We start from the raw sequence: 22,928 nt of genomic DNA, 5'->3' as shown, positions 1-22,928 counted from the left end.
GCAATGGAGCAGTCTCTCCTCCGCTTATATAGAGATCAGCAGGAACACAAGTTTGGGGCCCGTGACTGAGGACTGTCGTGACTCAAAACTCACGGGAGTAAGCTGGACCACAGTAGAGTATTCTTTTTGCATTCTTCGGTTTAAAAAGCTGTCTGTCATTGATAGTTTAAGTAGAACTGTGGTTTGTGGGTCTCGTGAATGGTGAAGTAGAGATAAGGGTTAATGTTTCTCGGTCGTGGCAACCATTTTGTCTTATGATGTTTCTTAAAGTTCGCACAAGTTTTGATTCGCTGAACCTCAACCTCTCACACATCTCACAGTTTATATTTATCTATATGTACTAGTAAGACTGCAAGAGGCCACGGGGAATCGGGGATGAATTAAAAGATAATCAACACAAATAAACAACACCACCACTTAAATTAGCTCTTCTCTTGGTCCATGGTTTTCAAAATCGGATCGGACTGGACGGTCGGATCAGAAAAATTGGTAATCGGTCAGGTGATTGGTTCTATTTTTCCCTAAAATTGGATTTTGATCAAAAAAGCGTTAATTTGATCAACAAACCGTTGATTTGGACGATTGAACCATTCGAACCGTTCAACAGTTTTGACTGTTTTTTTATTTTTTGTCAGAAAGCGTCAATCGTTCAGTTCGAATGATCGGTCCGTTCGATCCAAAAACCGAACCCCTGACCAGTTCGTTGTCCACATTGATTTTAATTAAAAACCTTGTCTTGGTCTGTACCAAAAACAAAATATGTCCGAAGTGTGGGATCAAACCAGAATAATCCCACCAAATAAATAATGCGATCAAGAAAGCCACCAAAATGGCACAGAACAGCTTAAAAGGCTATAAAGATAGCAACAAACCGCTCAACCTTGTTTATATTCAAGATGGTTATCGTGCAAATACAAGTCGTTCTTGACTTTGTTTAGCCAATGGATTTGTTAAGTGTCAATTGATTCAGGTAGCCACCTAAGCAAGGTGTTCATTGTTCACTATAGATGACAGATAGCTGGAACTAAGGGTGTCAATGGAACGGTTTTAGATTGGACCCTGTTCAGTTCAAAATCAATTTGGATGGATTGGACCAACCAACAAGACATATTGGATTAGACCAATTTAGCCCAAAATACTTATTAGATTGGATTGGACCCATCCATCCATAATAAATTTATATTGGATTAGGTTGGATTAAGCCAATATTAGGTCCATTGATATAAGATAAGAATATATGTGTTAACGGATCGGATTTGGGTTGAAACCAATCTAAATCAAAACAAATGTGAACATATTGAACGATCCAAACATTGAATTGGACTGATAAAAAATGATCCAAAATATTCATGAATTGGGTTGGACCTAATCCATTTGTAATGGACTCACATTGGACCAGATTGGATTGGACCAAATCCAATCCAATTGGCACCCCTAGCTGGAACGAAATGGACAATAGACCAAAGACCTTAAGTAGTCCTCATGAGAAGTCATTAACCTTGGACGATGACCCAAGAAAGAATCTCTTCACAAACCCAATTCTTGTAGCCATCATTTGGACCAAAATACACACAAAGGAATCTTTGTTTATGGTTTCTGAAAGCCTCTCCTCTCAAAGAACCTATATTGCTAAGAAACCAAAGACAAATCAAAATCATTCTATTGATAAACAAACCAAAATCAAGTTTTTAATAGAAGTTTAAAGCCATTTAGGCTATGAGTATGAAGTTTTTGAGACTAGTCATCTATATGGTCTCTGCATTATATTGAGTTTAAATTTATAGAGATATGGCAGTTTCATTATCTAGTAATTTTATTATATCTTGATTCCTCAATCATATTACAGATGGTACAGAAATCCTACTCTAACAATACAAGCCTAGCTAGGACCAAGAGTTTGGTAGCTGATTTTCTTTTTACGTATATGTTTATTATAAAATAATAATACTTGCCTTGGCCCCATATCCAGATTACCATTACAACACAACCAAATCAACTCATGATTAAGGACTTTGATTCCAATCATCAGTGTATCAATGCCATCAGCACCACCTGCAAGGAACCTCTTGGGGGTTTAGATATCTTTAAGTACATTTTCATCATTGTTGCATTGGATAATGCCATAGCTTTTGTAAAAAAAAAAAAATGAGTCTCTTCCTCAATCTAGCATAGAATTGTAAAAGTCCTATAGTCCCATGTTATCCACGGGCTTGGAATGTGGGTCGTGCTAGGCCAACCCCCCAAGTTATCCCAAGGGAGTGCAGCACAACCCGGGAAGGCCTACGGGCCATGCCGTGCCAGCCCGGCATGACCCGTTTTACATGTCTAGTATTGTCTTACCAAGTTATGCCTTAAGCGGATATGACATCTTTGAAGGGATGAGAGATCCATCCCATGGACGCCCAATGATTGCGGAATAAGGGGCGAATTTCAAAAATTTTATCTCTCCCTTCAACTGGGAATCGTATTCCCTATTTAAAAAATCATATTTTCAATGATCAATCTTGAACCATAAACTGAACCAGATCTGAACCAAAAAGAGTGGGAGAGGATTATACCTGATACGGAGAAATACTATCTCCCAATGGAGGTGTTCACGCCCAAGGAAGAATCCAAAATCTGCTCCCACTGAAGATGGCGCAGTGCAGGGTGGAGCAGAATCAGCAACGTTCTTCAAAAGAACTTGATCCTTCGTAAGGATCAACTGGACGACTTGAGTACAGCTCCAACCAATCTTTTCACAAAAGATTGAAATCAAGATCCAATCTTGATTGCTCCCAAGAACTGGAGATCGAACTGAAGGAATGGCAATGGCAGGAAGGTGACAGTAGGAGAGAATTCGCAGTATGCAGGAAATCTCTCAATCTCTCTTTCTTTAAGAGAAGAATGTTGTTGATGATGTAGTTGTGTAGAAGGCTGCCGCCCCCTTCCCCTTTTATAATCTCAAAAGGGATCAGCTCCTAATCAGATTAGGAGCTGCTAATCCAAATCATATTTGGGTTAGAAGTCCCTTAGTGATAAGGGATAACCCTTATCTTATCTGCAGATAAGATCAGCTGTCTCCTAATCTAATTAGGAGGTTTCCAGATCTAAATCCCATTTAGATCTTGGACTCTCTGAGTGGATAGGGTCTAAGCCCAATCCTTTCAGCTGACCCTCTTTAGAATTCGCCCCCTTTAAATGACTGATCAAATCAGCCCAGTTCGAAATGGGCTTAAGGCCCATTTAAGGTTATGTACTCAAAAGGCTTCCAAATTGCTGCCCAGTTGGGCTTCCTTGTATGGCGTGGGACCCAAGCATTGATCTACACATCAGCCACATGAGTTTGGCCCAGCCTTTGTTACAAGGCCTGGCCGAATACACTGTTAATGACAGTGCACCCCCTGAAACCCATGAAATGAGCTCTATGGGCCCAACACTTACACTAAGTGGTCCCTGGGCCAAGCCACCTTGTAACACCCAGGGACTGTGGGCAGATGCAAGATTAGCCCATCAGGTGTTATCCTCAATGGTCTTACACTTAACCTCTCAGCCCATAATGATCATACACTGCCCGACAAGAGATGACCTCTCCCTCGGCTGCAAGGAATAGTGTTGCACTCTCCACTTATATGGATCCCGGGAATTAAAACCTTCTTGCAAACAATTTAGAAACCATACATATATACTTTTATATCTTATATAAAATATATTTTGCAAAACAAATCTCAACGGTTGAAATCGGCTGCCGGCAGTCTTGGTTTCCATCAGTGAGAGTGCATCCCCGATCATTACCTTTGTCCGACAAAGGGGCTGATCCTGTCACTATGATCACCCACTCAGATGAATTCTCGGACTGTCCCAACATACCCAGGTTTTGACCCCCGCTAAGGATCTCACTGATTGGTACATCAAAGACAGCCCAATCCGACACCTAGTGTAGTATCATAATCGAGTCTAGGGGTCGGGTGTAACTTTCCAGTTTTGCCCATCAATCTCCAAGGTCCAGGGCAATACTGGAAATCTGGTCCAATTCAAAGATTCAATTAATCCTACACTGTATGTGCCTAGGGTCTCACCCTGGCAGCTGAGACAAGCCACCCCAACCGACTTGGTGGCACTACAGTGTCAGCCTTGTCAGGATAGGTCTCCCTAGACCGACCCACCGGCTGTGAACATTCTAAACTAACACGAGTCTCATTAAGTGTCCAGTTTAAGGGTATTACACAGAAACATACCAAGGGAACATGAATCAAATATGCATCTTTATTCATTTACAATAAACTCATAAAGTACATCATTCTGATTGAAGCTAAGGGCATACAAAACTGTCTAACAATCTTTTACCGTTATAAGTTTTGTTCTTAGCTCTGTCTATTGTTGTTTGACTATCACAATGGAGAGATATAGACGGATCTGACTGTAGCCAAAGTGGTATATCTGCCAATAAGTTCCTTACCCACTCTGTCTCAGACCCTACCAATTCTAATGCAATGAATTCAGCCTCCACTGTTGAGCCAGTATTACAGAACTACTTTACCGATTTCCACAATATTGTTCCTCCACATAGGGTAAAAACATATCCACTAGTGGAAATACTATCATTTGAATCTAAAATCCAATTCGCATTAGTAAAGGCTTCTAAAACAAGAAGAAAACCTGAGTAGTGTAAACCAAAATTTATAGTTCCTTTTAAATATTTTAATAATCTTACTAGAGCTTATCAATGTTCATTTCCAGAATTATGAGTATGTTGACTTAATTTTCCAACAGTTATACCTATATCTGGTCTTATGCAATCCATTATGTAAGACATAAATCCAATTATACTTGCATACTCCTTTTGTGAAACATGTTCTCCAACATGTTTCCTTAAGGGAATACTATAGTCAAGAGGTGTCTTAATAGGTTTACAGTCATAGTATCCAAATTTTCTAAGAATACTCTCTACATAGTTGAAGAAAAGGGAAATTCATTATATGGATGGCCGAATCATGCTAGATGGCTGGGCAAAATTTCAAAAAAATTCTTTTACCCTTTCGGGAATCGTATTCTCAATTTTAGAAAAATTGCATTTTTCAAATATTGTTCTTGCACCAAAACTAGACCAGACCTTAAACCAAAAGGAAATGAGAAGTATACCTGATACAGATTCCACAAATGTAGCTCCCAAAGTGGTAGTTCACGCCCAAAGACAGTTCCAAAACTAACTTCCACTAAACATGGCGCAGCTTCAATTGAAGTCGGTTCAGCAACACAGTTTTCAGCAAAAATGTGATTCAACACCTTGGATCGAACAAGGGAGGTGAGCACAAATTGGACCTGATATTTTCTTGCAAAAATTAGAATTCAGAACTGATCTATACTAGTTCAAGAACTGGAGATCGAATTAGGGTTTCTGGGAAGACAAGAGCAAAGAGCAAAATGATAACTGGAGCAGTTTGCCCTCCTTTTATAAGTCTTAAGGATCACCACTCCTAATCAAATTAGAAGGTTCCTAATCCAAATCTTTATTTGGATTTGGACTCTCTAAGTAGATAAGACTTATCCTCTTATCCTAATGGTTGATCCATACCCATATTCACCCAAATCACATGACTGCTTAAGTTGTCATGTAACACTCTGATTAATCCAATTAATCATGGGTTTTAGGCCCAATAAGCAAGTGGCTCACGTCCCTAAGTAGTTGCTGACCCATTTGGTTCTCTTTGTATGGCGTGGGACCTCAATAATGACATCACATAAGCCCACATGGGTTCGGCCCAACCTTTGTGAAAAATGTCTAACCGAATTCACTATCAAGGATATTGTGAACCCCTAAGTCCATCAGTATGAGATCTTAATGGGCCCAACACTTACATTAAATGGTCATTGAGTCAAACCATCCTATGAAGGCCCAAGGACAATAGACTTAAGTGAGATATAGCCCATTAGGTAAAACAATCCTAAATGGTCTCTTACACTTAACCTCTCAGGCTATAATGATCAAACACTGCCTGACAGGAAAGGACCTCTCCCCTGGCTGCAAGGTGCAGTGTCGCACTCTCTGCTCAGATGAGTCCTAGGAATTAAAACCTTTTGCAAAACAAATATCAAACACGGTTGAAATTGACTGCCGACAGTTTTGGTTTCCATCAAAGAGAGTGCAGTCCTGATCATTCACTTTGTCCGACAAAGGGGTTGATCCTGTCACTATGATCACTCACTCAAGTGAATTCTCATATTGCCTCAACATACCCAGGTTTTGACCCCCCAAAGGATCTCACTGATTGGCATATCAAAGAGAACCCAATCCGACACCCAATACAATACCATAATCGAGTCTAGGGGTTATGTGTAACTTTCCAGTTTTGCTCACCAGTCTCCAAGGTCCAGGGCATAACTGAAAATTGGTCTGGATTCAGTGTTTCAAACAAACACACACTAAATGTGCTTCAGGTCCAACCCTGGCAACTGAGACAGGCTGCCCCAACCTTCTTGGTAGCACATCAGTGTCATCCTTGGCAGGATAAACTTCCCAAAGTCTATCTAACGGTTGAGAATATTCTAAACTAACACAAATCTCATAAGTGTCCAGTTTAAAGGTAATTCCACAGGAACACACCAATTATAACTTAAAACAATTATGTACTTTTACTCATTTACAATAAATGGATATGTACATCAATCTGATTGAAGCTAAGGGCATACACTGTCTAACAATAGTGTGATTGGGAGATAATAAAATTTCCTTGTTTATAGATTTTAATCCCCAAGATTACATCAACCTCACCCAAGTCCTTGGTATGAAATTTGGACATTAGAAATTGTTTTGTATTTTTTACTACCACCAGACTTCTTCCCATTATTAGCATATCATCTATATATAAACAGATCACGACTCCTTTATCATTTACAAATTTGCTATAGACGCATCTATCAAAATCATTTTTGTTAATTCCATTTGCTATTAATACATTATCAAAATTTTCATGCCACTGTTTGGGAGATTGTTTTCAGCCATACAGAGACTTAATTAGTTTGCATACTTCATTTTCTTGTCTTGGCATTATAAAGCCTTCATGTTGCTTAATATATATTTCTTCCTCTAATTCTCTATTTAAAAAAACTGTTTTTACATATATTTGATGAGCTACTAGTTTGTAAATGAATGCTATAGCAAACAAGACTCTAATTGTAATTAACTTTGCAACCAAGGAGTAAGTGTCAAATAAGTCTACATCTTTCTTTTGTCTGAACCCTTTAGTAAATAATTTGGCTTTGAAATTATCTATTGTATCATCTGGTTTTAATTGTTTCTTAAAAATCCATTTACAATCGAGTGCCTTAGTTTAAAAGGGAGATCTACAAGTTCTCAAGTATGATTAGTGACTAAAGAGCCTATTTAACTTTACGGCTTCTTTCCAAAATACTGAATCAAGTGAAGTTACGACTTCCTGATAGGTTAATAGGTCATTGTCCACGAGAAATGTGAACATTCCGTCACCCAAGTTTGTTTCTCTCCTTTGTCTTTTACTTCTCCTTAAGCCTGGTTCTTGATTCCTATAATCAGTGTTGTCTTCACTAAGTGAAATACTGATTCCTTGAGCACTCAATTGTTCTTAGTTTCTATTATGGATTTGGAAGGGTTCCCTATTTATTGTTTCTTTTCTATAGGGAAAAATGTGCCCAAAGAATTTTGCATCTTGGGACTCAATTATTGTGTTATTCTCTACAACATTATCAATTGTTTTAATTAAAAGCAACTAATAAGCCGCATTGTTTTGTGCATATCCAATGAACACAGTCACAAGTTTCCGGTCCCAACTTCTTTCTTTTAGGTTCGGGTATTCCAACATTTGCTAAACAGCCCCAAACTTTTAATTGTTCAAACTAGGTTTCCTATTATGCCACGGTTCAAAAGGTAATTGTCCTTTCTTCTTGGTTATTATTCTATTATATAAGTGACATGCCATTGGGATTGCTTCCCCCCACAAGTTCAAAGGTGCACCTGAACTAATTAGCATAGCCTTCATCATTTCTTTTAATGTTTTGTTAAGTCTTTCTACAACTCCATTATATTCAGGTTGACAAGGGGTTATGGTTTCATATATGATTTTGTTTTCTTCAAAGAATTTTCTGATGGTTTTTCCATCATATTCGGTCTCTCTATCTGTTCTAAGTCTTTTTATTTTCTTTTCTAACTGATTTTCTACTTCAGTCTTGTAATTTATCAAAGATGTTCAGCCTCATCTTTTTATCTAAGTAAGATTACTTTTGCATATCTATAAAAGTCATATGTGAAAGTTATATAATATCTTTTTCCTCCTATAGCTTCATGATACTTAAGGTCTCCTAGACCATTGTGTATAAGTTGCAATAATTTAGTTTCTCTTTGTACATTTTTATGAGGTTTCTTAGTGAATTTTGCTTCTACACATACTTGGCATTTTTCATTTGTAAAATTAATAGGAACATTCAAAACTCATAATTTACATAATGTTTTAAATAATGAGCATTACGATGTCTTAATCTAGCATGCCAAATATCAAACGATTCAACAATATAAGCAAAAGAAGAAGCATTCTTATTCATAATAATATTAGAAATGTTCAGTATAAATAGTCCACCAGCATTGTATCATTTTCCAACAAACACATTATTTCTAGTCAACACAGCCTTGTCTACTTCAAATGTGAGCATCAATCCTACTTTGTTGAGGAGTGTTCTTGACACCAAATTTCGCCTGATCTCTAGCACATGCAACACATCATTCAGCATTAGGATTTTTCCTAAAGTCAATTTCAGGAACACCTTTTCTTTGCCGATGACCTTCAAAGTTTGTGAATTTCCCATGAAGACTTGCTCTCTCTCAGACTGAGTTGTGTACTCATAGGAGTTACGGTCCCCACATATGTGCTTAATAGCACTAGTGTCCAATACGCACTCATTTGGTTTATCAACCAAGTTTTCCCTAATTACCATGGCTGCAATAATATCCTCAATCAAATTGACCTTTGGTTTCCCAGTCTTTCTTCTTTTGGTACCGGTAATCTTTCTTGTAATGCTCAAATTTGCCACATACATAGCAATTTCCTTTGTTTTGTTGCTTCTTGAATTTCTTATCATTTTTCACATTCAGATTCTTTTTGAATCTTGAAGTCGTTTCCTCAACCAAATTAGTTTTAGAAACCTGATTTTTCTCATCTTCATCTTTCTTTCTATTCTTTTCTTCTATTTTAATTCAAACCACTACTTGATCCAAAATAGTGTCCTTCCTCTTATGCTTCATACTTGTTTTGAAATCATTCTATGTATGTAGCAATTTCTCAATTGAAAAGCTTAAAAACCTAAGGCTCAGCTTGGAAGGAGTACAAATACAAATTTATAGAGTACAAACCTTGTATTTTGTATATATTTGCATTGTACATATTTGTATTTGTACTCTTTCAAAACTGAGCATAAGAGAAATTGGATTTTAAACATGCTTATGTATCTGAATTACCAATTGGAATGCTAAAACTCCCAAATGTGAGACACCTTCACGTTTACAACTATGGGTTAAACTATAAATTCCCTTATACCGGATCTAAGGTGCCAATAAGTGGTATAGGCAATTTGAAATCCCAGCAAAAGTTGTGTTTCGTGGAGGCAAACCAAAGTCGATATCTAATGAGAGGTAGGGAGATTGAGCCAGTTGACAAGGTTGGGGATTAGAAGGATGAGGAGAGGATGGGTTCCATCTGTATTCCATTAAGAAAATGAGCCACCCTTGCTCTTTAGTTTTAAGCAATAGAAAAAGATGAGATTCTTGATCTGAAATCACTATCTCAGTTTGGGCATCTAGAGAAGTTTTCACATTTGCTTTTTTTTAGGGATTTTTTTACTGCAATCCCTCTCAGAAATCAAATTTGTAGCCCCCTCCTAGTTTATTAGTAGCCCCCCTATAAACCGCATCCTACCCGTGAATTTGGCATCAATCCACGAATAGGATTTAGTCCACCCCTAGTGTACTAGTAGCTCCACCTAGGAGTGGACTGAGCAGTAAAAGCCCCTTTTTTTATTTATCTTAAAAAGTAATTATTAATTTATTGAAAAATTGTTTTAATAACTTGATATCTAAATATATATTTCTTTATTGTAGGCATAGTTTTCGAACCGTCATTTGACCTGGACGATCGGACCGTTTGGCCTAGGAACCATCCAGGCAACCACTAGTTTCGTTTTACCCCAAACCCGGTCCTTGACCAAAAACCATTGAATCAATCAACAACCCATTGACCTTAGCGGTCGAACCACCGGGCCCGTTCAACGGTTTTTGGCCGTTTTTTATTTTTAATTATTTTTTATATTTTTAATTTTTATTGTCAAAAAAGGTCATCTGTTCAAACCGGACGGTCGAACTATCGACCCAAAAACCGGTAGCCAGAACTGTCCTATTTCTAAGTCGTTTTTTAAAACCATGATTTGTAGGTGGAATGCTTGAATTATCAGAAGCTATTCGGGATTACCATGATAGCATTGGATTTCCATCCATGGTAAGTTGTGACTCATTATGCATGGTTGTATATATATTACATTAGCTTCAAAAATTGTATGATGGATACATCATACCATGTAAACCAGATGACTGTAAATTGGGACTATACAAAAAGTTGTCTATAACCGATGGGGTTCAGACCTGTTTTAGCAAAGAAAACTACAACAGAGGAAGAGCGGATAACAAAAGGATAGAAGAAAAGGGTGTAGAAAGACAAACAATGGGAATACCCCTGCAGCCAATAACATTAGAAAGACAAATGCTAGCTAACAGCATCATAGCAGCAAAATAACATAAAAAATAATAAACTGGTGGCACTACAAACTGATTAGGGTCCTGGAAAGATTATAAGCAAATTTTGCAATTAAATGTGCTGCTCTTTTGCCTGTATTCACTCTTTCAAAAAGTCCCTTCAATCAGAAATAATGGGAAAGAACCACCAAGGGATTTCAAGTCGGTCATCCAACAGGGCTTGGACTATCATTTGAGCATCACCCTCAATCCAAACATGAGTGATATGTAAGTCTTTGGCCATTTAAATACCTTCTCTGACAGCGCAAGCCTCTGAAGAAATCCAGATCAGATAAAGGACTCAGCCATTTGGAATGCTTTTCTTTCACAGAAAAAGAAGGTAAATAGGTAATCCCTTGAGTAATCTATGGAATCCTAACCATGAAAGTATAATGCCTTGAGTTTTTTATTTTTTTGAAAAATAATAGTTTAAAATTATCTTTCAAAAAAGTTCTGAGTTTTATTGATAAAGATATGGAAAAGAGTATTACACAGTGTTTTCACACATCATCAGGTAAATTCCACAAAAGGTGGTTAGCCTTGGTTAACCACCTCATCTAGGATCCTTTTACAACTTCCTCCCTTTGCGGTATATGTCCTCAAAACATCCGATTTCTTAATGCCGCTCGATTTTTTAAACCATCTCCTAGTCCATTGGAAGATCTTGATGCCTGTGCCAGTAGCCCTTAATTCCTTCATGATTTCTTTTATATCGTTAATTACATGCCTGTGCCTCCATGAGAAGGTCGGTTGCTCTTCTTCAGAGGGAAGAAGGGGTAAGCTTACTTGGAATACCAACTTCTTCCACATGATAGAGAACTCTAGAAGAAAAAATCAGTCAGGTGGGGGGGCAACCATAGATCTTTAGGCTATGTTTAGTTTGAAGGAAAAGGTAAAGGAAGGGAAAAGTAAGGAAACCTAATAGAAGGTCTGTAAAAGTTTTTCTACGTTTCCCTACCTTTTCCTTCAAACCAAACTTACCATTTATTGTTTTGAGAATGTATAAAAAAGAAAATAAAGAAATTCATTAAATTCAAGAAAGTAAAATACAACTACAACACCAGACGATGAGAAATCACGGAAAAGAAAAGAAAAAACAAAATACCCAACAAAACCACCCACCAACTGACATTCATTACCCCTCTCCCAAACATCACAAACATGGGTCCAGAGTTTATACCAATTAGGTGAGTGCTTGACAGAGCAAATGTTCCCATCTCGATTTCTTGTTCAGGTTGACTTGCTAAGTACTTGAAATTGGCTGGATATGTAGTGCCAGAATGATTAGTCTTGAGCAACCGTGGCTCATGGGAAAAATGATCGACCCACTTTTTACTGATCATTTAATATTTAACTCCAGCAAAGTTTGTTTAATAACAAAAGATCTCAATGCCTCTAAATAACAAAATTTGATCCGGAAGAAACAAAGATCGTCCTTCAAAGTGAAGTTGAAACGACTAATAACATCCTTCAGCATCGAACCCCTTTACCGCACTTCTCAAGAAGAAGCACCACTTCTTAGAGCTTGGGCCTTGTTAGGTTTCCTTGGAGCTAACTGAGCCTCAGGCTGCAAAACAAAAAGAATGAACAACAGGAAAATAATTAAATACAAGAGTGGTCTTATCAAGACGCAACAAGCCACATTTTTCTTTATCTATTCGTTTCACTAATGCTCTTATTCTTCTAATAATCCAATAATAGTGGTTACCTCTTTCTTTACAGCTTCTTCCTTTTCGGACAAAATCAACTCAATGTGGCAGGGAGAAGACATGTACGCTGCCATACAAAACATTCACGTTTAAAAGCCACAGAAAAGTTAAAAGAAGATGGTAGAATTTAATAACAAGTCAACAAACTCACGGTTGATTCTCCCATGAGCTCGGTAAGTGCGACGCCTCTGTTTCTGAGCCTGGTTTACCTGGATGTGGGAAATATACAATGAATCCACATCCAAACCTTTCACCTGGAAAAGAAACAAGGGTGACATTAGAATGTAGATAGTTAACTAAAAATTTGAAAAGGAAAACAAATTCAATAACAAGCTGGAATCAAACATACATCTGCATTACTCTCAGCATTCTTAAGCAAATCCAGAATGAATTTAGCAGATTTAATAGGCCAGCGTCCCTGTCCATTTGGATGACGGTTCTTTGCTTGAGCAGTTCGACCAACACCCCCACAGAAGCGTTGGAATGGAATGGCTTGCTTATGGGCTAACACATCCTCCAAATACCTTTTAGCCTTGCCCAAAGGCAACTTTCGAATTGCATGGGCAGTCTCTCTAGTGTTCTGAGGTATAGCAAAGAATAGAGCATAAATTTAAGATATTCAAATTGATAGAATCAAAAAATGAAAATAAAACACAACGAATGCAAAAGGATGAACACGCATGCAGTGTTGAACCTAGCAAAGATTACAAAAACAAACACATCAATGGAAAACTGCATTTATTTTAATATGTTGAAGCAAAAAATATAACCATGGCCAAAACCAACTCTCCCTTCCAGTAGCAGATTATCATCGTTAATTTAGGTCATGTTTGGTTTAACTCCCATTCTTTCTCATTCTTACCCAAGATGAAATTCGAAGATGGAAAAGAATGAATAAAAATAGGGAAAATGAAATTCACTCGCTCACAGAAGCTCCGAGAACCCCTATTTGCTGATGTTGTTCATTCATTCAGTGCAATAAAATAACTTCGTAAAAGGGAATGAAAGTTGTAAAATCATTACTTTTATGTGAGAAATAAGAATTTCAGACCCTAACATAGACTTGTTCGGGCTTGCCTCGAGGGGTGTGCTACAAAGGCAACTCAGAATCGAGAATGCAAATATGTTTTACATGACATTAACTACTTGAAGCAATGCAACTAAAGAAAAAAAGACATTGTGGGTTTTACATGCTTGAAAATGCTTTATATGTTTGCTTTTATTTTTAAATTTTCATTTGAATACACTTTACAGGTTATGTTTATGTATTTTAATTTTAGATAATAAGTTTTTAAAATCATTTATTTTAAAATTTAAGTTTATATATTTTTTTGATGAATATTTATATTTATATTTTTATTAACATCATAAATAATATTTTTTAATATTTTTGCATTTTCTTAAAATTTTTTGGCTTTTTGTGAATTTTCTGATTTTTTTATTTTTTAGCTTTTTTTTATAATTTTGCACCTATCTTAAAAAGAAGTGTGCCTCGCCTTGCGCATCAGGCAAATTGGCCCTTGCGCTTTTAAAACACTGGTTATCCAAACACCCACATCTCAGTCATTATTGCGCATTCTTTCTCAGAATCGGTAAGAATTAAAAGAAATAAGTACGAGGCTAGTGGCAGCAAACCAAACATGGACTTAGTTGTTGCTTACTTTCAGGGTTTGAACAAAGATATTGTACCACTATATGGTTAAAGAATTTAAAACATTTTCTGAGGAATGGCATGTTAGAACCCCTACTGATGCAAAAAACACCAAGTGCAATTTATATGCTATCACATTAGCATTAGTTCAGAACGATTGAAAGAATCACCAACAAAGCATCAACTAGTGTCATAATGTAACATTATTTAATGAACCTTCTGGAAACCTGAAGTTTACGAGAGATTCATTTACATGGACAACAGGACCCTGCTTTTACCATCAGGTGTATAAATCAATACAATGAGAAATCAATTCTCAATGCCAGTGTCAGAAGTAATTCCTACAACTTCATCAGTCATAAGAAAACTACCCTGATACAGTTCAATCATCAGAACACACGTGTTTATAAATCCAGACACTCAACCATCCTAATTAAAAGTTAATAATATGAACAATCAAAAATCACCAACAAAGCATCAAATAAAGTCTATAATGTAACATCATTTACTGAACCTTCTGCCATGAAGGATACAAACAGAGGTTCACCCAATAACAATGTAAATAATTTCCCTGAAGTTTACGAGAGACCTGTTCACATGGGCAACAGGACCCTGCTTTTATCATCAGGTGTATAAACCAATCATTGGCGCCAGTGTCAGCAGTAATTTCTTGCAAAAGTATTCATTAACTAAACAAGTATAGCAACTTATCAGCATAACAGTTGAAAATCAAATAGGGGAAGAAAATGCTAATAATCAAATACTACAGAAGTAGATATACAACTCCATCAACCATAAAAAAAAATACCCTCACGAACTCGTACATCCAGACACTCGATCATCCTAATTCCTAATTAGAAGTTAAAGAGATAGTCAAACAACACATTCCAATTACCTCAGAAAGCGTTCGGAAATAAAAGTTTTAACCCTCCAACAAATAGATACAATCATCCTATTTATACTTTTGGCCTTTGAAGGAACCCTCAAAAGAAGACCAATAGTGAAAAATAATAACCAGTTTTCCTATAACCCCAGAAATTAAGCCAAGTCCCACAATTCCTTTCCATATGTTAACAAATAAAACAATAACGACGCTAATATTGCGAACAAAACCATGAATTTGTTTTGCCAAGCAAATGAAAACTATGATGGAGAATCATAACACAGTTTACATCAACATAAGAAAATAACAGACATGACAACAAGTTCAGAACAACACACCTTGAAATGAACTCTCAGATCCGAGCCCCTGGCCTTACAGGCTGCAAGATGAATGTCAGAAAAACAAATAAGAAAACATGAATTAAAAACAATCGAAACATGGACAAATTGAATTTCCAGAGAATAAAATTTACCAGCGACAAGAAAACGAGGTAAAAAACCTTAGAATGTGAGGGTGCAACGGAAAATGACTTAATGAAATCATTTTTCAGTTCAATGGTACTTGGAAGGCAACTAAAAAACCAGAGAAAATGGCTTTAGAATGCTTACACTTGGTTGGGTTGTCCGGCTCGCTGGAATACTTCACCTACAAGATAGAAAGAAAATTGGAAACTTGAATCAAAAGATACGAAGGATCATATACGAAGAACCAAACAGATAAAAGACAGAATAAGCTACCATGACTGATCTTCTGCGAATGATCTGAAAGAGCAGCGCCGGGTGTCTTTCGTCCCCAAACCAACGAAAGGGTTTCTCCGGCTGCTTCAACCCTTTTAAAGAATAAAGTGAAACCCTAACCCTACCTTGCATCAAATAGGGTTTTCAATAAAATCGAACCGAACTAGGGGTGAGCAAGAAAAACCGAACGACGGAAAAAACCGATTCGATTCGGTTTGATTTCGGTATTTTAAAAAACCGAATTTTCTATTCGATTTCAGTATGATATATATAAAAAAAATCGAAGATATCAATTCAGTTTCAGTTAATCAAAATAGAAAACCAACGGCAACGGTTAATCGAATCAATCGGTATATATATTTATATTTTTTATATATATTTTATATTTTTAATACATAATAAATTAATAAATATGTGTTATATATAAATTTCTATATTTATAATATATAATATATAATATTTTATATGTATTTCATTATTTCTAGTGTTTTATTATTTATATATATTATTTTTATATATAAATAGTAAAAAACAATGAACCGACAAACCACAATAGTTAACCAAATCAACTAACGTGTAAATCGATGAGTTTCGGTTCAATTCTGGTCTAAAAAACGGTAAACCCAGTTCGATTTAAAAAATAAACCCACAGTTTATTTATGCAAACAGTAAACACCCCTAAACCGAACTGAAAATCCGATTAACCAAATTAATCGATTCGGTATTTCCATATAACCCTTATAATAAAATAGAGAGGTTTAAGGCTCTCTTGTTTGGTCAATATCAGCATTTTATTTTCCAAGTTTCTCCCAAACATCAAAACATGGGTTTAGACCAATTTTAGGCGAGTGATTTGACAGAGAGCAATTGTTCCTATCTCTATTTATTGCACAGAAAAGACTCGATCTAAAGGGAATAGTCTCTTGTTCAGGTTGACTTGCCAAGTACTTGAAATTGGATGGATATGTAGTGCCAGAATGATTTATGCTTGAGCAACCACGGCTTAGAGACTCGGATCTGCTCATCACACAGGTCATCTCACATGCACATCCTACTATGTATCTGGAACATTTCCCGCAGATCCCATTCCCATAGCTTATGGGTGAAATGATCGCACCACTTTTTACTGATCATTTAGGCTGCTTTTGGTAGAGGTGTAAAATCGAACCTGGGTAAACTTTACACCCCGTTCGATTTTGCAGGCATTTGGTAAATATGTAATTTTACATCGAAAATTACATCTCTCTCTCTCTCTCTCTCTCTCTCTCTCTCTCCTTCTTCTTCTTCTTCTTCTTCTAGGGGTGAGCATTATTCGGTTAAAACCGAAAACCAAACTAAAAATTTCGATTTCGGTTTTTTCGATTCGACTTTTTCAATTTTTGGTTAAATCGGTTTTGTTTTTCGACTTTTGGTTTCGGTTTTGAAATTAGAATTTCGATTAACCAAATTAACCAAACTTTTTATTATTTCAGTTTTTCTAATTTTCCGTTTCAATTTGGTTTTTAAAATTTCGGTTTATTCAGTTTGGTTTTTAACCGAATAAACCGAATGCTCGCCCCCTATCTTCTTCTTCTTCTCTCTTAACAGATGGTGGTGTCTACCGGCGGCATTGGAGAAAATCCAACCATCGAAGGCCTATTGTGAACCGAAGTAGAGGAGATCAATAGTCATGGCAAAGACGAACTCATTTTAAGGAAGCATCTATCTACCTGACTATATTTTCATTATCAAGGTTCAAAGTATCGATACGCATCATTCCAAGACCCCTCCAATACGCTCCTACAGTGGGTGTATCGGGGGTTTGACCGGTTCAGGGTGTTGAGCAGGCCTAAATCGACTCTCCTGAACTAGTTGCAAAAAAATAAAAAATAAAAAAAAAAAAACACTAAAAAACTGTATCGATTCGCCCAACCGATACACCCATACCGGTGTATCGAGCATATCGATATTTTGAACCTTGCTCATTATGTGGTGTCTGCTCTCCCCTCCTCTGCCGATCGGAAGGAATATCGGAACTGATAAAGTCCAGTCAATCCTCCCTTTCTTTCCTTCTTCCTTTCCCTCCCCTCCCCTTCCACTCTTCTTCTAGTTTCTTTTCATCCGGCCCCCCGCCACCCAACTTCACTGAGCACCACCTGATATTGCAATACCATCATTGCTTTCGACAGTTGCACCTCCATACAACAAACTCGCTACCACCATCTCTCGTATCTCCTACTTTCTCTCTCCTTGTCTCACTCGGTGTCTTCCCATCGGCGCCATCATTGATAACAATGGCTGCCTCAAACAACGATCTCGATCATCGTCCTCGTCAATCAGTCATTGCCAGCACACTCATCGAACTCAATTCACTGTGGGGGCTAGGAAATCATAACCGGGCAGCGTTCTCTTAACCGCAGCTAGGGTTTCCCATCTTGCAGCATCAAACACATAGTTTCTGCTGCGTTTTCGTGCAGTTAAAAGATGGGGTTCGACAAGGGAGTTCGTCTTGTTATCGCCTCTGGCCACTGGCCAGAGATGACACACCACTTATCGAAAGGCAGCGGCAATGGAAGAAGATTTTGCAATTGGGAGAAGATTTTACATCGATCGTCCAAACACACAAGAGTGTAAAATGAGTATAAAGCCGATTTGCTTTTTACACTCAGAAATCTAACCGTTGTTAAACTCCATTAGTGTAGTTTTTTATTTACACTGCAAACAAGCGCAGCCTTAATATTTAACTATCTCTTCATGGTCCAAATTTCCACTAGCGACAAAACCAAAAGATAAAACCAGCAAAGTTTGTTTAATAACAAAAGATCTAAATGCCTCTAAATAACAAAATTTGATCCGGAAGAAACAAAGATCGTCCTTTAAAGTGAAGTTGAAACAACTAATAACATCCTTCAGCATCGAACCCCTTTACCGCACTTCTCAAGAAGAAGCCCCACTTCTTAGAGCTTGAGCCTTGCTGGGTTTCCTTGGAGCTAACTGAGTCTCAGGCTGCAAAACAAAAAGAACCAACAACAGGAAAATAATTAAATACAAGAGTAGTCTTACCAACATTTTTCTTTCTTTATTCCTTTCATTGATGCTCTTATTCCTCTAATAAAGTAATAATACAATTAAAGAGGTTACCTCTTTCTTTACAGCTTCTTCCTTTTCGGACAAGATCAACTCAATGTGACAGGGAGAAGACATGTAGGCTGCCATACAAAACATTCACACTTAAAAGCCACAGAAAAGTTAAAAGAAGATGGTAGAATTTAATAACAAGTTAACAAACTCACGGTTGATTCTCCCATGAGCTCGGTAAGTGCGACGCCTCTGTTTCTGAGCCTGGTTTACCTGGATGTGAGAAATATATAATGAATCCACATCCAACCCTTTCACCTGGAAAAGAAACAAGGGTGACATTAGAATGTAGATAGTTAACTAAAAATTGAAAAGGAAAACAAATTCAATAACCAGCTGAAATCAAACATACATCTGCATTACTCTCAGCATTCTTAAGCAAATCCAGAATGAATTTGGCAGACTTAACAGGCCAGCGTCCCTGTCCATTTGGATGACGGTTCTTTGCTTGAGCAGTTCGACCAACACCCCCACAGAAACGTTGGAATGGAATGGCTTGCTTATGGGCTAACACATCCTCCAAATACCTTTTAGCCTTGGCCAAAGGCAACTTTCGAATTGCATGGGCAGTCTCTCTAGTGTTCTGAGGTAGCAAAGAATAGAGCATAAATTTAAGATATTCAAATTGATAGAATCAAAAAAAAGAAAATAAAACACGACAAATGCAAAAGGATGAACACTCATGCAGTGTTGGCCCCAGCAAAGATAAATAAAACAAACACATCAAAGGAAAACTGCATTTATTTTAATTTGTTGAAGCAAAAATATAACCATGGCCAAAACCAACTCTCCCTTCCAGTAGCAGATTATCATCATTAATTTAGGTCGTGTTTGATTCAACTCCCATTCTTTCTCATTCTTAACCAAGATAAAAATCGAAGATGGAAAAGAATGAATAAAAATAGGAAAAATGAGAACATTGCTACGGACCAAACGCTTTCTTTCCTAAAACATGATTTTTTACTTTTACAACAAGAACGAGAGTAAAATAGGTAACCTGTTTGGTTACAAATTTCATTCTCATTCATTTTTTCCATTGATGAAAATAATAACATATATAGGTATACATACATCACTAAATGGCAAATATTTATCATGGAATCATGTGGGGCCCACAACAATAACACAATATGGAAAATGACAAGCTTGAGAAGCTATTGCATTTTGTTGCATCAAGAAAATATTAAAAAATTAAAAGAAGCAATGACTAACATCAACTGTGTATCTCCCTCCTCTTTCAATCCCCTCCAAAGAATGTGTTTATTAATAATGCGACCTTTTTGTATCAGCTACCTACCTAAATTGGCAGTCTCAGAAAGTAGGAGAGGCTATGTCGGGCACACCTATATTTGGGAAGAAGTCTTGAGTATGCAAGTCAAATGAAAACTTGAACTGACATATAGTTAAAATTTTTATTATTAGCTCAATGTAACCAAAATTGTCTACACCTGATCTGACGTGAAACCACACCATATAAATGTATATTCTAGGCTTCTAGTATTGCAAATTATGTTGGACGTTGAGTTGGGCTAGCCCAGTTACTGATTCAGTACTTAGCTCTCCAAGTCAGGCTCAGACAGGGAACAAGAAATTTAGAATTAAAGAAAGAACAGAAAATAACTCCTACGCCCATAGAGGACTATCTTTGGTTTGCATTGGGCCAGTTTGCTAAACAATCGGGCCCCATAAACATATGGGCTCACAAAATAGAGCCCAGCTTCTACAAAATAACTAAAAGACATGACAATAAGCACCAAATAAAGCCCATAAACAACTATTATTGATGTTCAGGGTGTGGTATGTAGATTGTCCTGTTTTTTTCTGGGTCTAAGGAAATTGTTTTATTGTTTTGTTGAGACTATATGGTTAGCTATGGCTATTGCTGAAAAACAATATAGTTGGTTATGGTACCATCTTTGAAAAAAAAATGTAGTTGGTTATAGTTGGAACTTATTTTGGTTACTTAAGTTTTTATTTGCCTTTTATTCTTTTATCAGTTTAAAGAATTTCAGTAAAGCTGCATGGGAACTCATCATGCAGCTACAGAAGATTGATAATAACAACTACCATGAGGTATGGAGCCATAAGGTCCTTGAGCTAGTAAATTATTGTCATGATATAGACATGGTGCAACAGCAGAGCCATGGGTTGTAATAGCGAATTCTAAACAGTTTAGATATCGCTTACTTCAGCTCATTCATGATCTTAAGCATTGCCAAAATTTTTCAAAGTTGTTTTGTTCCTGATGGTTTAACTGAATGAAAAACCTTGTCTTAGCTTTTGTTTATCCTAGCCTTAGGGCAGCAAATGAAAAACCTAATTTTGTAGGTTTGTGTTGGTTCTATACAGATATATTGAGCTTTGTGTTTAATTCCTACAACTCCATCAGTCATAAGAAAAATACCCTGATACAGTTCAGTCATCAGAACACACGTGCTTATAAATCCAGACACTCAACCATCCTAATTAAAAGTTAATAAATATGAACAATCAAAAATCACCAACAAAGCATCAAATAGAGTCTATAATGTAACATCATTTACTGAACCTTCTGCCATGAAGGATACAAACAGAGGTTCACCCAATAACAATGTAAATAATTTCCCTGAGGTTTACGAGAGATCTGTTGACACGGGCAACAGGACCCTGCTTTTATCATCAGGTGTACAAACCAATCATTGGCGCCAGTGTCAGCAGTAATTTCTTGCAAAAGTATTCATTAACTAAACAAGTATAGCAACTTATCAGCATAACAGTTGAAAATCAAATAGGGGAAGAAAATGCTAATAGTCAAATACTACAGAAGTAGATATACAACTCCATCAACCATAAAAAAAATACCCTCACGAAGTCGTACATCCAGACACTCGATCATCCTAATTAGAAGTTAAAGAGATAGTCAAACAACACATTCCAATTACCGCTTCCAAGATAAGAAATCGTACAGAAATAAAAGTTTTAACCCTCCAACAAATGGATACAATCATCCTATTTATACTTTTGGCCTTTGAAGGAACCCTTAAAAGAAGACCAATAGTGAAAAATAATAACCAGTTTTCCTATAACCCCAGAAATTAAGCTAAGTCCCACAATTCCTTTCCATATGTTTACAAATAAAACAATAACGACGCTAATATTGCGAACAAAACCATGAATTTGTTTTGCCAAGCAAATGAAAACTATGATAGAGAATCATATCACAGTTTACATCAACATAAGAAAATAACAGACATGACAACAAGTTCAGAACAACACACCTTGAAATGAACTCTCAGATCCGAGCCCCTGGCCTTACAGGCTGCAAGATGAATGTCAGAAAAACAAATCAGAAAACATGAATTAAAAACAATCGAAAAAAGGACAAATTGAATTTCCAGAGAATAAAATTTACCAGCGACAAGAAAACGAGGTAAAAAACCTTAGAATGTGAGGGTGCAACGAAAAATGACTTAATGAAATCATTTTTCAGTTCAATAGTACTTGGAAGGCAACTAAAAAACCAGAGAAAATGGCTTTAGAATGCTTACACTTGGTTGGGTTGTCCGGCTCGCTGGAATACTTCACCTACAAGATAGAAAGAAAATTAGAAACTTAAATCAAAAGATATGAAGGATCATATACGAAGAACCAAAAAGATAAAAGACAGAATAAGCTACCATGACTGATCTTCTGCGAATGATCTGAAAGAGCAGCGCCGGGTGTCTTTCGTCCCCAAACCAACGAAAGGGTTTCTCCGGCTGCTTCAACCCTTTTAAAGAATAAAGTGAAACCCTAACCCAACCATTGCATCAAAGGGTTTTCATTTTTCAATAAAATCGAAGGTGAGAAAGACAAACTGAAAAACCGAACCGATCAAAACCGAATCGAAAGTTCGGGTTCGGTTAACCCGAACCGGTTGGTTCAGTTTCGATTCAGTATTTTATATATTTTATATTTTTTATACATTATAAATTAATAAATATGCAATATATGTATTTATAATATATAATATTTTATTTTTATTTAATATATAATATTATATGTATTTTAGTGTTTTATTATA

At 36.7% G+C, this 22,928-nt stretch overlaps 2 protein-coding genes and 2 non-coding genes across 4 annotated transcripts; all 4 read right to left on the bottom strand.

Moving 5' to 3' along the window:
* Positions 1-11,794: 11,794 nt before the first annotated feature.
* On the bottom strand, positions 11,795-15,916 carry LOC104598381 (large ribosomal subunit protein uL22y-like). Its single transcript, XM_088892437.1, has 7 exons — positions 15,770-15,916; positions 15,641-15,677; positions 15,371-15,411; positions 12,848-13,078; positions 12,650-12,752; positions 12,498-12,565; positions 11,795-12,356 (listed from the first exon to the last, which is right to left on the bottom strand). Exons 1-7 carry the CDS (start codon positions 15,899-15,901, stop codon positions 12,288-12,290), a joined length of 681 nt encoding a protein of 226 aa, XP_088748563.1. The 5' UTR covers positions 15,902-15,916; the 3' UTR covers positions 11,795-12,287.
* On the bottom strand, positions 14,641-14,771 carry LOC148790346 (small nucleolar RNA snoR74). Its single transcript, XR_016079052.1, has one exon. It is a non-coding gene; the product is annotated as a small nucleolar RNA snoR74 (small nucleolar RNA).
* Positions 15,917-18,428: 2,512 nt separating the features above from the next.
* On the bottom strand, positions 18,429-22,673 carry LOC104598299 (large ribosomal subunit protein uL22y-like). Its single transcript, XM_088892140.1, has 7 exons — positions 22,543-22,673; positions 22,414-22,450; positions 22,144-22,184; positions 19,239-19,469; positions 19,042-19,144; positions 18,890-18,957; positions 18,429-18,754 (listed from the first exon to the last, which is right to left on the bottom strand). The coding sequence occupies exons 1-7, from the start codon at positions 22,543-22,545 to the stop codon at positions 18,686-18,688; spliced, it is 552 nt and encodes a 183-aa protein (XP_088748266.1). The 5' UTR covers positions 22,546-22,673; the 3' UTR covers positions 18,429-18,685.
* LOC148790345 (small nucleolar RNA snoR74) lies at positions 21,412-21,542 on the bottom strand. Its single transcript, XR_016078968.1, has one exon. It is a non-coding gene; the product is annotated as a small nucleolar RNA snoR74 (small nucleolar RNA).
* Positions 22,674-22,928: the final 255 nt, after the last annotated feature.

This window comes from Nelumbo nucifera, chromosome 7 (assembly GCF_055504915.1).
Source record: "Nelumbo nucifera cultivar China Antique chromosome 7, China Antique-T2T, whole genome shotgun sequence".
NCBI lineage: Eukaryota > Viridiplantae > Streptophyta > Magnoliopsida > Proteales > Nelumbonaceae > Nelumbo > Nelumbo nucifera.
This window is presented reverse-complemented; position numbering and strand designations above follow the sequence as displayed.

Coding starts and splice junctions, on each gene's coding strand:
- LOC104598381 (XM_088892437.1), bottom strand. CDS start 15,901: ATGCAAGGTAGGGTTAGGGTTTCACTTTATTCTTTAAAAGGGTTGAAG. Junction 13,079..15,370: donor ATCTGAGAGTTCATTTCAAG/GTGTGTTGTTCT, acceptor GCTATACCTCAG/AACACTAGAGAGACTGCCCA. Junction 12,357..12,497: donor AAGAAGCTGTAAAGAAAGAG/GTAACCACTATT, acceptor TTTGTTTTGCAG/CCTGAGGCTCAGTTAGCTCC.
- LOC104598299 (XM_088892140.1), bottom strand. Junction 22,185..22,413: donor GCCGGACAACCCAACCAAGT/GTAAGCATTCTA, acceptor TTCATCTTGCAG/CCTGTAAGGCCAGGGGCTCG. Junction 18,958..19,041: donor AGCTCATGGGAGAATCAACC/GTGAGTTTGTTA, acceptor TTTGTATGGCAG/CCTACATGTCTTCTCCCTGT.